The sequence below is a fragment of the Salvelinus fontinalis genome, chromosome 8, assembly GCF_029448725.1.
Source record: "Salvelinus fontinalis isolate EN_2023a chromosome 8, ASM2944872v1, whole genome shotgun sequence".
NCBI classification, from domain to species: Eukaryota; Metazoa; Chordata; class Actinopteri; order Salmoniformes; family Salmonidae; genus Salvelinus; species Salvelinus fontinalis.
This window is the reverse complement of record NC_074672.1, coordinates 28,293,398-28,308,267: the sequence shown is the minus strand read 5'-3', so window position 1 is coordinate 28,308,267 and position 14,870 is coordinate 28,293,398. Positions and strand designations below refer to the sequence as shown.

Below are 14,870 nucleotides of genomic sequence, written 5' to 3'. Positions count from 1 at the left end.
AACTTCTAAGATCCTTGTTTTTTTAATTTTTGTCACTTGCGAATCTGCCAATGTGGAAACGTAAATCATATATGGAGGGTTTCCGCCATAAATTTGAATATGAAAACGACAGATCAGAGTTACATGTGCACGGTAGGTTTGAAATTGATTATTTGATCAGTATGCATACATTTTTTATATAGCCTGGCAAAGGAAGACAAAATATATATATATATAGTTCTACAGTAAAATGTCGATTTTCATTGTTCACTATAGGCTACTGTAACAGTATAACTTTAAACCATCCCCTCGCCCCGACACGGGCGCGAACCAAGGACCCTCTGCACACATCAACAACGGTCGCCCACGAAGCAAGGTGCAACCCTACTTCTAGGTTTCAGAGCAACTGATTGAAACGCTAGTAGCGCGTACCCGCTAACTAGCTAGCCATTTCACATCGTTACACTCATCCCCCTTTCAACCTCCTCCTTTTCCGCAGCAACCAGTGATCCGGGTCAACATGTAACAGTATAACTTTAAACCGTCCCCTCGCCCCAACACGGGCGCGAACCAGGGACCATCTGCACACATCAACAACAGTCACCCACGAAGCAGTGTTACCCATTGCTCCACAAAGGCCGCGGCCCTTGCAGAGCAAGGGGCAACCCTAATGTCTCAGAGCAAGTGACGTAACTGATTGAAATGCTACTAGCGCGTACCCGCTAACTAGCTAGCCATTTCACATCCGTTACACTATGTCTGTTTATTATAGGCTTAATGCCAATCATCTATTGTGATTACTGTAATTTGACATTTATACAGTAGTAATGTAGGCCAACATGTACTTTTATCATGATGCTAAAGCAAATTAAAGATGGCAGACTATCAAAAAGTGGAGGTGGGTGGAATTTTCATTGGAGGTCAATTTGAACAGACTCATTTCTGTAGGAAAGATAATTAGGCCTTGAAATATACTGATGTGTTATAATTATTTTCATGGTGTGGTTTTCATATAAGCCCTTGGGCTTCCAACAACACCTGCAAACTGCTTCTTTTTTTAATAATATATATATATATTTTTTTACATCTGTATTGTTGTCTATTCTCTGGCGCATTCTCTTTGGTGCAAAAAAAAAGAAAAAAGGGAACATGTAGATTATTGGTCCCATATTTCATGAACTGAAATAAAATATCCCAGAACCTTTCCATATGCACAAAAAGCTTATTTCTCTCAAATGTTGTGCACAAATTTGTTTACATCCCTGTTTGTGAGCATTTCTCCCTTGCCAAGATAATCCATTCACCTGACAGGTGTGGATATCAAGAAGCTGATTAAACAGTATGATCATTACACAAGTGCACCTTGTCCTGGGGACAATAAAAGGTCACTCTAAAATGTGCAGTTTTGTCACACAACACAATGCCACAGATGGCTCAAGTTGAGGGAGCATGAAATTGGCATGTTGACTGCAGGAATGTCCACCAGAACTGTTGCCAGAGAATTGAATGTTAATTTCTCTACCATAAGCCGCCTCCATCACAATTTTAGAGAATTTGGCAGTATGTGAAACCGGCCTCACAACATCAGACCACGTGTAACCACACCAGCCCAGGACCTCCATATCCCGCTTCTTCAACTGTGGGATCATCTGAGACCAGACCCCCGGACTGAACTCTCGACCCGCTCCACTTAAGCCCGTCGATGTTAATGGGGGCCTGTTCGGCCCTCCTTTTCCTATCGTCCACGATCAGTTCCAGTCTTGCTCACATTGAGAGAGAGGTTGTTGTCCTGGCACCACACTGCCAGGTCTCTGACCTCCCTATAGACTGTCTCATCGTTGTTGGTGATAAGACCTACCACTGTTGTGTCGTCAGAAAACGTAATGATGGTGTTGGAGTCGTGCTTGGCCACGCAGTCGTGGGATTAACAGGGAGTACAGGAGCGGACTAAGCATGCATGCATCCAGTTGCAGAGGGAGGTGTTTAGTCCCAGGATTCTTAGCTTTGTGATGAGCTTTGTGGGCACTATGGTGTTGAACACTGAGCTGTAGTCAATGAACAGCATTCTCACATAGGTGTTCCTTTTGTCCAGGTGTGTAAGGGCAGTGTGGAGTGTGATTAAGATTGTGTCATCTGTGGATCTGTTGGGGCGGTATGCGAATTGGAGTGGGTCTAGGGCAGGGGTAGGCTACTCCAGTCCTCGAGGGCCTAATTGGTGTCACACTTTTTCTCCATCCCTAGCAAACACAGCTGATTAATCAAATTGCATTCTAAACTGAAGATCATGATTAGGTGATTATTGGAGTCAGGTGTGTTAGCTGGGGCTGGGGCAAAACTGTTACACGAATCAGGCAGGACTGGAATTGCCCACCCCTGGTCTAGGGTTTCCGGCATGATGGCGTTGATGTGAGCCATGACCAGCCTTTCAAAGCACTTTATGGCTACCAACGTGAGTTCCACAAGGTGGTAATCATTTAGGCCGGTTACCTTCGCTTTCTTGGGCACAGGGACTATGGTGGTCTATGGTGGTGTTGAAACATGTAGGTATTACAGACTCGGTCAGGGAGGGGTTGAAAATGTCAGTGAAGACACTGCCAGTAGGTCCGCGCATGCTTTGAGTACACGTCCTGGTAATCCATCTGGCCCTGCGGCTTTGTGAATGGTTTTATTTTTTATTTTTTATCCCATTTTCTCCCCAATTTTCGTGGTATCCAATGGCTAGTAATTACTACCTTGTCTCATCGCTACAACTCCCGTACGGGCTCGGGAGAGACGAAGGTCGAAAGCCATGCGTCCTCCGAAGCACAACCCAACCAGCCGTACTGCTTCTTAACACAGCGCGCCTCCAACCCGGAAGCCAGCCGCACCAATGTGTCGGAGGAAACACCGTGTACCTGGCCCCCTGGTTAGCGCGCACTGCGCCCGGCCCGCCACAGGAGTCGCTGGAGCGCGATGAGACAAGGATATCCCTACCGGCCAAACCCTCCCTACCCCGGACGACGCTATGCCAATTGTGCGTCGCCCCACGGACCTCCCGGTCGCGGCCGGCTGCGACAGAGCCTGGGCGCGAACCCAGAGACTCTGGTGGCGCAGTTAGCACTGCGATGCAGTGCCCTAGACCACTGCGCCACCCGGGAGGCCGGCTTTGTGAATGTTGACCTGTTTAAAGGTCATGCTCACATCGGCTATGGAGAGCGTGATCAAACAGTCATCTGGAACAGCTGGTGCCCTCGTGAAATACTTCAGTGTTGCTTGCCTAGAAGCAAGCATAAAAGGCATTTAGCTCATCTGGAAGGCTCACGTCACTGGGCAGCTCATGGCTAGGTTTCCTTTTGTTGTCTGTAATATTTTTCAAACCCTGCCACATCCAACGAGCATCAGAGCCAGTGTAGGAGGAGTAAATCTTAGTGCTGTATTGACGCTTTGCCTGTTTGATGGTTCGTCTGAGGGCATGGCGGGATTTCTTATAAGCATCCGGATTAGTGTCCCGCTCCTCGAAAGCGGCTGTTCTAGCCCTTAGCTCTGTGCGGATGTTGCCTGTAGTCCATGGCTTCTGGTTGGGAAATGTAAGTACGGTCAATGGGGGGGATGACATTGTCGATGCAGTTATTGATGAAGCCGGTGACTGAGGTGGTGTACTCTATTCCATTGGATGAATCCCTGAACATATTCCAGTCTGTGCTAGCAAAACAGTCCTGTAGCGTAGCATTCGCGTAATCTGACGACTTCCTTATTGAGCGAGTCACCGGTACTTCCATGGCAGACAGCGTGTATGGCATCGTGTGAGCGAGCGGTTTTCTGATTTCAACGTTATGAACCCATGGTGCCCGTGGGGTTATGCTATGAGCAGGCATAAGCTACAGACAAACACATTGCATTTTATCGATGGCAATTTGAATGCACAGAGATACCGTAACGAGATCCTGAGGCCCATTCATCCGCCACCATCACCTCATGTTTCAGCATGATGATGCATGGCCACATGTCGCAAGGATCTGTACACAATTCCTGGAAGCTAAAAATGTCCCAGTTCTTCCATGGCCGCATACTCACCAAACGTGTCATCCAATGAGCAAGTTTGGGATGGCCTGGGTTGATGTGTACAACAGCGTGTTCCAGTTCCTGCCAATATCCAACAACTTTCACAAGTCATGTGAAATCCTTAGATTATTGCCTAATGAATTCATTTAAATTGACCAATTTCCTTCTATGAACTGTAACGGAGTAAAATCTTTGAAATTAGCTGCATGTTGTATTTATATTTTTGTTCATTGGTCAAGGATTTGAAGTGGAATGATTTATACAATGCAGATGTAAACTACTGGTGCGTCAGATGGATAAATCACCACCCAGAACCTGTGAAAATAAGCAATGCGCATAATATAGTGCACATTCCCCAATAAAGTGTTAAAGGAACCCGATAATTTATCACATCTGTTCAGTAATATGATTAAATCTTTACTCAAAAACCGTCAGTTGGATTTAATAGATTGAGGAATAAAGGGAGGACATCATCAAGCACAAAATAATGTTTATTTCTCTTTAAACACGTACAGTCTTTGTGATTAGAGTGGGGCTGACTGGGTTGGTAAGGTAATATAGTGGGAAATGCACAGCAGGCAGAAGCAAATCCCACGCAGAGCTTTATTGCAAGCCTTCCATCGGGGGGTGCATATTCAACAGGAGGCAATGTTGCTCAGAACTGATAGAAATGCAATGATCAGAAGAAGCACAGTGCGCTATTCCTCAGATAATCATATTGGTTCTATACAATCCATTTCTATGGATCTGAATGTTGCCTCCCAGTGAATATTCCAACAGAGGTTCTCTGCTCACTAAGCATACCAGACAGGGAGGTGTAGCATTACTTGTTAGCTACAACGAGTAACAGAGAACAGAAATCTCTTACTACTAGAAGTATTTCACCAAAGCAGAAGACTGCATAATATCCTATAAAAGCCCAATTCAAACCGAATTGATGGAATAACAAACACTGATGTGAAATCTCAAAACAGACAAAGAAAATGTACAAATACTAATTACAGGAAAACTGTACAATTCACAGCTTGGCAGGACTGGAGTGCTGCAACCTTTAACTGGTGTGGTGGTTGTGAGATTTCTAGCTGGCGGTATAATAATAACCTTGCTGTATGGAAAATATTTGAACAGTTTGAACTGCTCTTGAATTGAGCTGCTCTTTCAATGGTCAGGAGGATAAGGGGGAGGTTAATCCCATTATGTACAGGTATGTTGGGATACATATTGATCAGTTGGTAGAGCATGGTGCTTGCAATGCCACGATTGTGGGTTCGATTTCCCGGACCACCCATATGTAAAAATGTATGCACGCATGACTAAGTCGGTTTGGATAAAAGCGTCTGCTAAATGGCATACATTTTTACAGGTTGGAACCCATTTCATACAGGCTATGGTTAGAACACAGGTCATGCCATGTGCAATTCTCCCCAATCAAGTATCCATCTGCATTTATCATGTTTCATTCTGAACAGAGGAATCAAAACACTCAAAACCATAAAGAGAAGAAAGCCAGGGTATCAAAAACCACCTGGGAAATGATACATCATTTAATAATGTCAACAAGGCAATATAATAACACTGCTTCACATGAACATCTCATTGAGAAAACTTATCCTCTGAAAAAGGTATTTTTTACTGGAGGGATGCGTATCATCTTGTGTCGTGTTATCAAGTACCACGAGATACACACCCTAACTCCTCCTTTCCTTCTTAATGGATCCACCAGACACACTAGCAGCGCCGACATCACGCTCAAGAAACACAAAACAATACTTTAGACGAGTAAATAACTGGTAATTCCACTAATTAAATCACATGTGTTTAATAATAGGAGCCATGCTCTTGGCCCAACAGAAAATATTTTGCAGTTGTAAATGCAGTTAGTGTTTTCTTTGTGATTTGTAACTTACGTTAAACTAAAAAGGCAACAAAAGAAACTAGCTCCCGTTGCAGGTTCCTGGATAAGGCTTGTGGCAAGGCCACTACAAAAGCTAGGTGGAGGGGTGAAATTGCACTTTAAGTCTCGCTCGGTAAACCTGCCTCTGCTACATTCTGAGCTGGACACTACTGGCTCCCCTCTAAAAACAGACCTACAAATATAGAATGAGAATTCAATTGATCCATCCATTGGGGAACGTTGACTTGAATTGGAATGTTAATTCTATGAATTCTAACTCTATGCCTATGACACTAACTAACCACTGCCCAATGAGTGGGTTTTGACTTTTATTGTATGTTCTCTCTTATTAACTGTAGCTACATCAACAGCCTGTTCTCGCAAGGCAACTGTCCATTTCACGTCTATGGCGTTCTAAATTCACAAGGGTGGAGTAAACAATGATTAAAGACATGATTTTATTCCTTAAATAAAAGCATATACTGTGTTAATAGTGCAGTGCTACAAGGGCATTCAAATGTAAACCAAAAAAAAGTGTCTGCAAAGCATAAAAAAATGAAGTGGCACTCAAGCCACCATGAAATAAAATCTGTGATTTGGACATGCTTAATTTCACAGAAAAAGCTATGTTCAAGGCACTCCTCCAGAGAACTTCACCTTAAATACAGGTATCCTGTCATCTTAAACCCTTGTATTTTAATTTCTAATGTAGTGTATTAAGGTTGACAAAACGTTAGTAAACAATAAAAAGCTCTGAAAACATTACTGCTTATTGGTTATGATGGATTTGGTGAAAACGTCACATTGGTGACCGCTAATATTATTTGTATGACTGAGTTTAGTCAAGACCAAAGCAGTAGGTACTCTGACACACACACAAAGGACATTTATACTGTGCGCAAGCACACAGGAAAACATCAGGTGTTGTATAAACTACATCTACCTGCACACTGGAGATTTACAAGCTCACAGGTTATTTACATGCATGTTACTCTTTGATAAAGCATCAACCCACATAATCAGAGCAGAGTGGAGCAGGACTATCCTGCATATAGGAACACTGGAGGGGTTGAGTAGTACAGTCAAGTAGGGGCCAGTACTCAGACACACTTGTGTACTCAACACATAATAGTCATCCCATGTCATTTCAGCAAGCCATGACACCATCTCAGATTGTTCGGAAATTGTTTCTGTAGTTAGAAACATAAGATTGGCATTCTTGCAACATTGTTGAAATTTGAGAAATCAAGCTAAATGATTGTACCCAAATTGGCCCTTTTAATTTATAAGATTCACATAATATTCAATACATATAGTACCAAACATACGTTTTGGGTCAAACTTCTTCCTACAATTGAGTAAGACACAAGGAATCCAATAAAAATGGTCAAACACCACCCACAGACCCCCACACCAATCCCACCCAGTATACAGCAACAGTTCTCTATGTCTGACTTGGAGTATTGCTTCTTCATCCTATGTAACATATTCCCTTGAGCTAAAGCCAATGGTTTTCTACCCAAAGTGGCAAATCAAATGTTGTGATCCATTTAATAAACACTAAATATCAGTGAAATTTATAAAAGGGTGTGGCAGTAACAAATTATACTTCAACAAATTGTTTCAGGAATGCTAATCTTATGTTTCTAACTACAGAAACAATTTGAGCACAATCGGAGATGGTGGTTGTCGAAATCCTCTTTCTTGTGCTTTTTGAGGTGGAACGACCCATAAGCCATTTGTTGGTGCATCTATAATGTGTGGGCCCTACTTTATTCTATTTTCCATCCCGTCACCCCATTAAAAGTGATTAGACTGATTTCATTACAATTGTAACCCTGGAGTGAGAACCAGGGGGGACAGAGTGGAGTTAGGTTATCAGCACATAATTAGGAAAGGCCTGTTAGTTAGACAGCCCTGATGTGAGGGTGCTGGGATAGAGGGGAACGTTGGGGGAAGTCTGTTTTGAGCATCAGGTGCGATGGGGTGGGGGTTTGCTGGGTGCAAGAAGGTGCTATTTGTCACATTAGGTAGTCCTGGTGTTAGGGCCATTCTCAGGGCTGAGCAGGGTAAGGGGGTACGCCTGCAACCCTGGGTTGGCCATGGTGGGGTAGGGCATTCCTTCCGCTGACCCCATCATCCCCACAGGACTGGGCATACCAGACCACTGCTGGGGGTATAAGGGGCCGGTCACAACCCCTCCATAAGGACCTGCTGGTACCAGGTACCCGGGCTGGAGCATGGCAGAGGGGTTGGAGCCCAGGTCAGTGGGCATGGCTAGGCCTACAGCTGTCAGCGGACAGGACAGAGGCAGCTGGAACTTGTTTGGAAGGATGGCACATCTCACCTGAAAGAACCAAAGGGGATGTTTAAAATTGTGTACAGGGACTTTTGTCAACTGCTTTTCGATGAAAATCTAAAAGAGAGCAAGGTAGGCTGCAACTCCCACACTGGTGATAGTCTTCAGACTTTTGATGTGTTTTTCTATGATATTTACCTCCTGTCTGGCTCCTCCCATGGGCGTGGCTTGGCCCTCCAGGTCCTGCCTGCGTCTCTGCTGTTTGATCTGGTTCAGAGAGGGCCGTGGCTGATTGGCCGCCAGCGTCTCCTTCGTCCAATCATCTACCAGCTTGTGCAGGTCGTCCGTGAAGGTGCCTGGCTTCTTGTTGTTGCTGTTGTTCGTCTGGGCCTGAGCTAGCGCCGCCATTGGTTGAGGAGATGACGAAGGGGTGGGAACAGCTGGTGGCTGTTGCTGATTGGATGCTGTCTGAGTTGCACTGGCGCCGTGAGAAGACCCTAAAACAGAAAGATTTGTAAACTCTGCCAAGTTAGACCCTATCGATGGAATCGATTGGCTGCTGTTTGTTAGGCCTTTTACAGATGTCCATTATGGCACTTTAACTACTTTCAGCCTGGATAGAGCCTGTATATTTACTCAAATAGGCCAACTACAATTGGGAATGAGGAAGTTTCTGTTTTTCAGTGTACCTTAAAAATGTCCCTTTGATTGGTAATCGTTTTCTAGAGAAAGTTGAAATGTGATCTCATTTTACTGGTCAGCAAATGTTATTTTTTTCCCTCAAACCTAGCAGCCAAAGGATTACAGCATGGTTGAAACCCAACCACCCACCCAACCGATCTACCACAGTAAGACAAACAGAAACCATTAATGCTAACAACCACACGAGTCACATTATTGAGCACTGACATTTAGGCCAAACACCGCCATGCACTACCAAATTAAAAGAAATATTCAAATCAATCTATGAAGGTGACACTCCTTGTGCAACAGTGCCCAACATTTTCAACAACATCTGGCATGTTTTTTTCCAGTGCCAAACGCAACACGTGAATATAAACGGGTGCTCATGCAAACAGAAAAAAACAGAGCGAAGAAGACAGAAAGAAGTAAATGAGATAGTTACTACTACTGCGCTCTTTGCCTAGACATAGTCGTTTCAGTGTGGACCCTATAAGAAGGTAAAACAGCACAGAGACAGAAACAGTTAGGCCGGGACACACTAAACACCACAGGTCTGTGGACAAGCTGCTTCAAAGCCACACACAGCTATCAAATCGGTTAAGGAGAGAAAGGAGTGGAGAGGAGAAGGAGAAGGGGGTTTAAAAATCAGCGAGACGTAATGGGAGTGGGGGAAAGACTAGGTCATATTCAACTGTGCGGTCATTCCAAAACATTAATGGAAATAAAATAAAAAGGAGCCAGAACAGAAAGAGAAGTCTAGGCCCTGGGTATGGTGCTAGAGTACAGGGGGTTTGGAGAAGACTGGTCCACAGTAAGGTGGGGTAGGTCAACACTGTACCTCAGACCTTCACATTATATGCTCCTAGTAAACTTCTCCTGTCCTATTGTCATGTCTAAAACTTTTCTTTAAACTTACTTGGAATAAGTCAATGTTTTAGTCTCCAGGCTTATATTATTTCAGTTATTACATGGCATGTTAAAGGTTATAATGGAAAATCCAACTGTACAATGCAATGTTGATAGTAAAGCTATGCCATCCTCTCTCACACACACACGGTGAGTGGAGAGCCGAATCACTGAATCATCAATACTGTAATTACTGGAGTAACAAGTCCCCTGAAGCTAATATCTAAACAGTTCAACTACCAGTAACTACCAATGCCTGTGAAATATAACATAAAGGAACCAAAAAAAAGCACATAGAGACTATAGCCGGAGCACATCAGAGTCAGCACTTGTCAAGACATGCAGGTAAAGCGGGAGAAGAGAAAGTAGATAATATTGATGATACAGCCCTTTTGCAGGAGCCAGTCTCCTTCAGTGCCCTGCCCCCCGCCTGCCTGCACCGTCCTCCCAGTCCAAATATGAGAGAGAGGGACCTCGACCAACGCAAGCCTCTCTGGAACCTGGCTGGCTATCAGGGGAAGGGCTGGCTTTTCTCTTGGTATACAGAGGGGTTGTGGGTCGATGCACCTCAATTCGAGACATACAATTAAGGAAGTGAGTAAATGAAAACACACACATAGGATACACTCTCGCTCAGGTTTCAGATCTAGCGTCGCCCATGTTTGGAGAAGACTAGCTCTATGACAATACAGTATCCCAGCTAACAATTCTAGGGAGAGAGAATGTTTTTGTAAAATAACCTGTAATGTTCCCCTAAAGTTTGAGTGTCCAGTTTTTCATTAGTTAAAAGGAACATTTGATCCATGTCAGCAAAATCCTTCTGAGAACCTCTTAGCATGTTTTGGTGTTAAAGTTAGAACATCCCCTTAATGTCAAGGAGAACTTATCTAGAACGTGGTTACAATGTTAGAATATACAACAATGTTCTAGGCGTGCTTTATGAAGAAGTTGGAAGAACATTCATGTTTTCAGAGGGTTATGAGAACATTCCACCAAACATACACAGAACATGGTTGCCAATATTCATGTTCTCGACAGGTTTCATTAGAATGTTGCAAGAACATTCCTGTGTCCAGTTCTCTGTGGGTTAGGAGAATATTCCTTCAATGTCACATCCAAACATACACAGAACATGGTTGCCATTTGGTGGGACGTTGATGGAATATTCTCCTAACTCACAGAAAACTGGACACAGGAATATTCTTGCAAAATACTAATTAACGTATCCAGAATATTAATATTTTATATTCTGAGAACATGGCAACCATGTTCTGTGTATGGTGGTACGTTGATGGAATATTCTCTTAACCCACAGAAAACTGGACACAAATGTTTGTGTCACGTTCCAATGAAACCTGTCTAGAATATAATTACATTCTGGGGTATGTTCTATTTGACATTAAGGGAATGGTTATTTGGAAACATTCCTATTAAAATGTTAATTTCCTAATGAGACTCTTAAGGGAACGTTCTCTAAAGTTGTGGAAATATTTGTTGTTAGCTGGGATGCTTTTGGATTCTGTTTAAAGCAGTGCACAAAGCATTTGAATGGAGGAAGGTCTAAACCAAAAACAACTTAGGGCTGAGGGGAGAAAGCCATGAGGACAAAATGGCAGACATACGCTTGTGTTTGGAATAGGGAGTAGTGAGGAGGGGAGAGGATCCGCTATCTAAAAACATACAAAAAACATTCTGGTCGAGAGAAAAGATAGAGGTGAAATAAAGAGAGGAGAGGGGGATGGGATGTGTGAAGAAAAGTAGAAAATAACAAATACAAACAGATGGACAGAGACACGGGTCCACTGAGGAATCTAGCACGCGGTTTGCTACTAGATTTATAGGTCACTCTCTCTGACGTTTGGTGGTATACCGTCCATCCTGTAAAAATTAATATAAGAGGGAAGAAGAGAAGAAACAAAAGAGAGACACTTCTGTAAAAGTGCACAGAGACTTGGGATGAGAAACCCCCACCACTAACAGCAGCAGCACCAGTACAGGGTACAGCCACATGGGCTAAACCAGCAACAGGAGACAGCCTGCACATTCACTACAGGAACAAGTTGTCACTATGCACTGGTCTAAGATCAGGTTACCTTTCCCAAATCTATCCAGACCTTTACCATGAGGAGTGTTAAACTGATCTGGGACCAGTGCTTGAATACATCTTCCATTGACACCTCAATGCAGTATTGTGGAAGTATTTTGGCATGGGAGACATGTGTGATGCAACTCTCACCTTGTGTATATTTGCATAAAAACATTTGCTTTGGATGAAAGACTGATAAATCATGACTATTTGCAATGCAGTAATTACCATGTCTCCTTATGAGACTTCCGATTCAGACACAGTTTAGAATATGAGCTTAGAATACTGAAGCAGATGAAGCTGATGGTCTTGTGTTGTTCTTCTTGTTCCTCAGTACAAATCAGTGTGTTTGAGTATGTGTCCACATCTCAGTGAGTGACACGTGCTTGGGCGTGTTTTCTTTTGGTATATTACGTGAATCCTGTGTGTGTGTGTGTGTGTGTGTGTGTGTGTGTGTGTGTGTGTGTGTGTGTGTGTGTGTGTGTGTGTGTGTGTGTGTGTGATGCGATGCATTCTTAGGTACGGATATGCGCCAAATGTGTGTGCTATGCCACAGTGTGTATACCTTGTCCTTTATGTGTGTGTAGGTACCTTGCCCTGGGCCAGCGTGTGTGGCCATGCCACCACCATAGATGCTGTCAGAGGAGAGGGAGCCCTTGAGAGAACAGGGCTGCTGGGTCTGGACGGGTTCTGGGGCAGTGCTGGGCAGAGTGCTGCTGGTACTACTGCTGCTGCCACTGGAGCAGTCAGAGCCGTCAGACACGATGGAGCTCTTAGCTGGAGAGCCAGACAAGCCCGGTGCACTCTCACCTTCAGAGAGAAATACTGGATAAGCCACAGAGCCAGCTTTATGGTGAAGTGGGGATACATATTTATTATTACCACATTTCTAATCCTCCCAAATCTGCTCACAAACTCACCTTTCTCTCGCTCTCCTCCCACTCACATTTTCACTCCTCACTCACACCTACTCTCATACCCCTCTATCAATCACACCTCTCTCCCCACTGTCTGACACATCCACACACCTTTCCTCTCACCGGCGGTGGTGGTGTTCAGGTTGTTTTTCAGCTGCTGCACCGTGGGGTTGAGCAGCTTGCCCGCCTTCAGCTTGTGTTTGCTGGCCCTACGTCTGCGGCCACTAGGGGGCGCAGCGTGCATTTGGCCTACACCAGGCGGCAGGGCTTTCCCCACCTCTTTATACAGATGCTCGATCTCATTCCTCTGGAACGCCTGCAGCTCTGAGATCTCCTTCATGTGTCTGGGGAGGAAGAGAGAGCGCAAGAGAAAATCTACATGCAATAATATGGAAGAAAGTATTCCATTTTCTCCCCCAGTTGGAGAGAACTGTTGTTTATATTGACTCATACAATTTTAAAAAGGTCACTAAATAGCAGTTAAGCAGAACGACAGATTTTTACCTTGTCAGCTTGGGGATTCGATCTTGCAACCTTTTGGTTACTTGTCCAACGCTCTAACCACTAGGCTACCTGCCGTTTAATGGGCTACAAACCTATTCAGGGCTATTTTTTATTTATTTCACCTTTATTTAACCAGGTAGGCAAATTGAGAACACGTTCTCATTTACAATTGCGACCTGGCGAAGGTTACAGTGGTTGATAGTTTGCTATATTTCAAATGGGTTAACATTGACCCTGTGCATGTATGAATTCATATTTGTGTGTGTGTGTGTACACATACTTCTCCCTCAGCCTCTGCAGCTCCTTCCTCATGTCCGCGTCCTCAAACTCAGAATCGTTGTCACTGCTAATGTACGATGCGGGGCTGGGTCCAGGCGGCGAGAGGGCGTGGCCGTTCGCTACCGCGGGTCGCCGGCTCGGCGAATCAGAGCTCTGCACACTGCTGCTGCGGCCCGTGCGGCGCAGGAAGGCCACCGCCCTCTTCATGAGGTCACTTCCGCTGTGTTCTGAGAGTGCGTGGGCTGGAGGCTTGTGGTGGGCAGGGGGAGGGGCTAAACTACTGGTGTCCTCCTCCCCTGAGTCAGAGTCGAAGTGGAAGGAGTAGTTCGTGGCAGCATCAGCAGTGTGGGCGCGTGGGAGCAGGGTGGGGGTGGCATTGGGGCTGGAGGTGGGAGTGTCCTGGTAGAAGTCTGGGGGGGCTGAGTAGCGGTGGCTACAGTGAGGTTTGGGGGTGTTTTCCAGCCCCTCTTCGGTGGTTATCACTGAAAACCTGCCCGCGGCCATACACCCCTGGTCTCGCCGTCCTCCCCGCTCAGCTGCAGCGTGAGAGCCCCCCGAGCCACTAGAGGGAGCCGTGGAGCTGCAGGTGCTGCGACTTCTGGCCTTCTCTAAACAACGGATGATGACGTCTGGAGGAGTGGGGATGATCTGGAGGGGGAGAAAAGACCATGATCAAATTGAAGCTGAGTAAACTATTTAAACATTTAATATCGTATTGAATAAACTGTTTACTAGATCTAAATCTTGAGAAAAATATTACATGCGTCAGAAGAATAATTAAATCTAATAAAATAGAAGTGAACTTTGGTTTACTCAAGATAAGCTAAACATTCTGAAAAGAGAAACTACGGTAAAGTTACCTGAAAACGGCTCTTGGAACCATAGGAACTGGAACTGCCCATCATGTTAGTGTTCAGCACACCTTTACAGGCTTGACAAAATATTGAAACATTAAAACAATTGAATCACTTTGGGGTCTACCCTAAATAGTCAGAAATAGATACACAATACATAGGATAATGTAATTTCATTAAAAAAGTGTGTTTTGGGATGTTATTTACCTGCAGAGGCACTCAGGGTATCCAAACTATCTGTACGCTCGGGTATCTGAGGCTGAGAGCGGAAAAAAAGGGGGGGGGGGGGGGGCTTTTTGGTCAATAGTATATGAGGGTTACAGGGTGTTTGTCTAGCCATTGTCCTTCTCTGACCCCTGCCATGTCTAAATATATCAACGGCCATCCCACCCACACAACCCGCATCAGAGATCAAACCGCCATGGGT

The 14,870-nt window shown here is 44.5% G+C and overlaps 1 protein-coding gene and 1 long non-coding RNA gene across 11 annotated transcripts in view; one reads left to right on the top strand and one right to left on the bottom strand.

Annotated features, from left to right (window-relative positions):
- Nucleotides 1–47: 47 nt before the first annotated feature.
- LOC129861023 (uncharacterized) lies at nucleotides 48–1,185 on the top strand. The gene is made up of 2 exons (XR_008760494.1): nucleotides 48–132; nucleotides 256–1,185. It is a non-coding gene; the product is annotated as an uncharacterized LOC129861023 (long non-coding RNA).
- A 3,308-nt stretch (nucleotides 1,186–4,493) lies between these two features.
- LOC129861020 (serine/threonine-protein kinase WNK2-like) overlaps nucleotides 4,494–14,870 on the bottom strand; it is an 89,742-nt gene continuing 79,365 nt past the window's right edge. For 7 of the 10 annotated variants that reach the window (XM_055932036.1, XM_055932032.1, XM_055932033.1 and 4 more), the window contains 9 exons: nucleotides 14,651–14,702; nucleotides 14,450–14,520; nucleotides 13,591–14,237; nucleotides 12,918–13,150; nucleotides 12,481–12,699; nucleotides 11,583–11,681; nucleotides 9,340–9,384; nucleotides 8,412–8,710; nucleotides 4,494–8,261 (listed from right to left, as the gene is read on the bottom strand). In XM_055932036.1, coding sequence (XP_055788011.1) covers nucleotides 7,941–8,261; nucleotides 8,412–8,710; nucleotides 9,340–9,384; nucleotides 11,583–11,681; nucleotides 12,481–12,699; nucleotides 12,918–13,150; nucleotides 13,591–14,237; nucleotides 14,450–14,520; nucleotides 14,651–14,702 — 1,986 coding nt within the window. In that variant the 3' untranslated portion in view covers nucleotides 4,494–7,940. The remainder of the gene's footprint in view (nucleotides 8,262–8,411; nucleotides 8,711–9,339; nucleotides 9,385–11,582; nucleotides 11,682–12,480; nucleotides 12,700–12,917; nucleotides 13,151–13,590; nucleotides 14,238–14,449; nucleotides 14,521–14,650; nucleotides 14,703–14,870) is intronic. The other 3 variants (XM_055932034.1, XM_055932037.1, XM_055932039.1) reach the window with 3 other exon arrangements.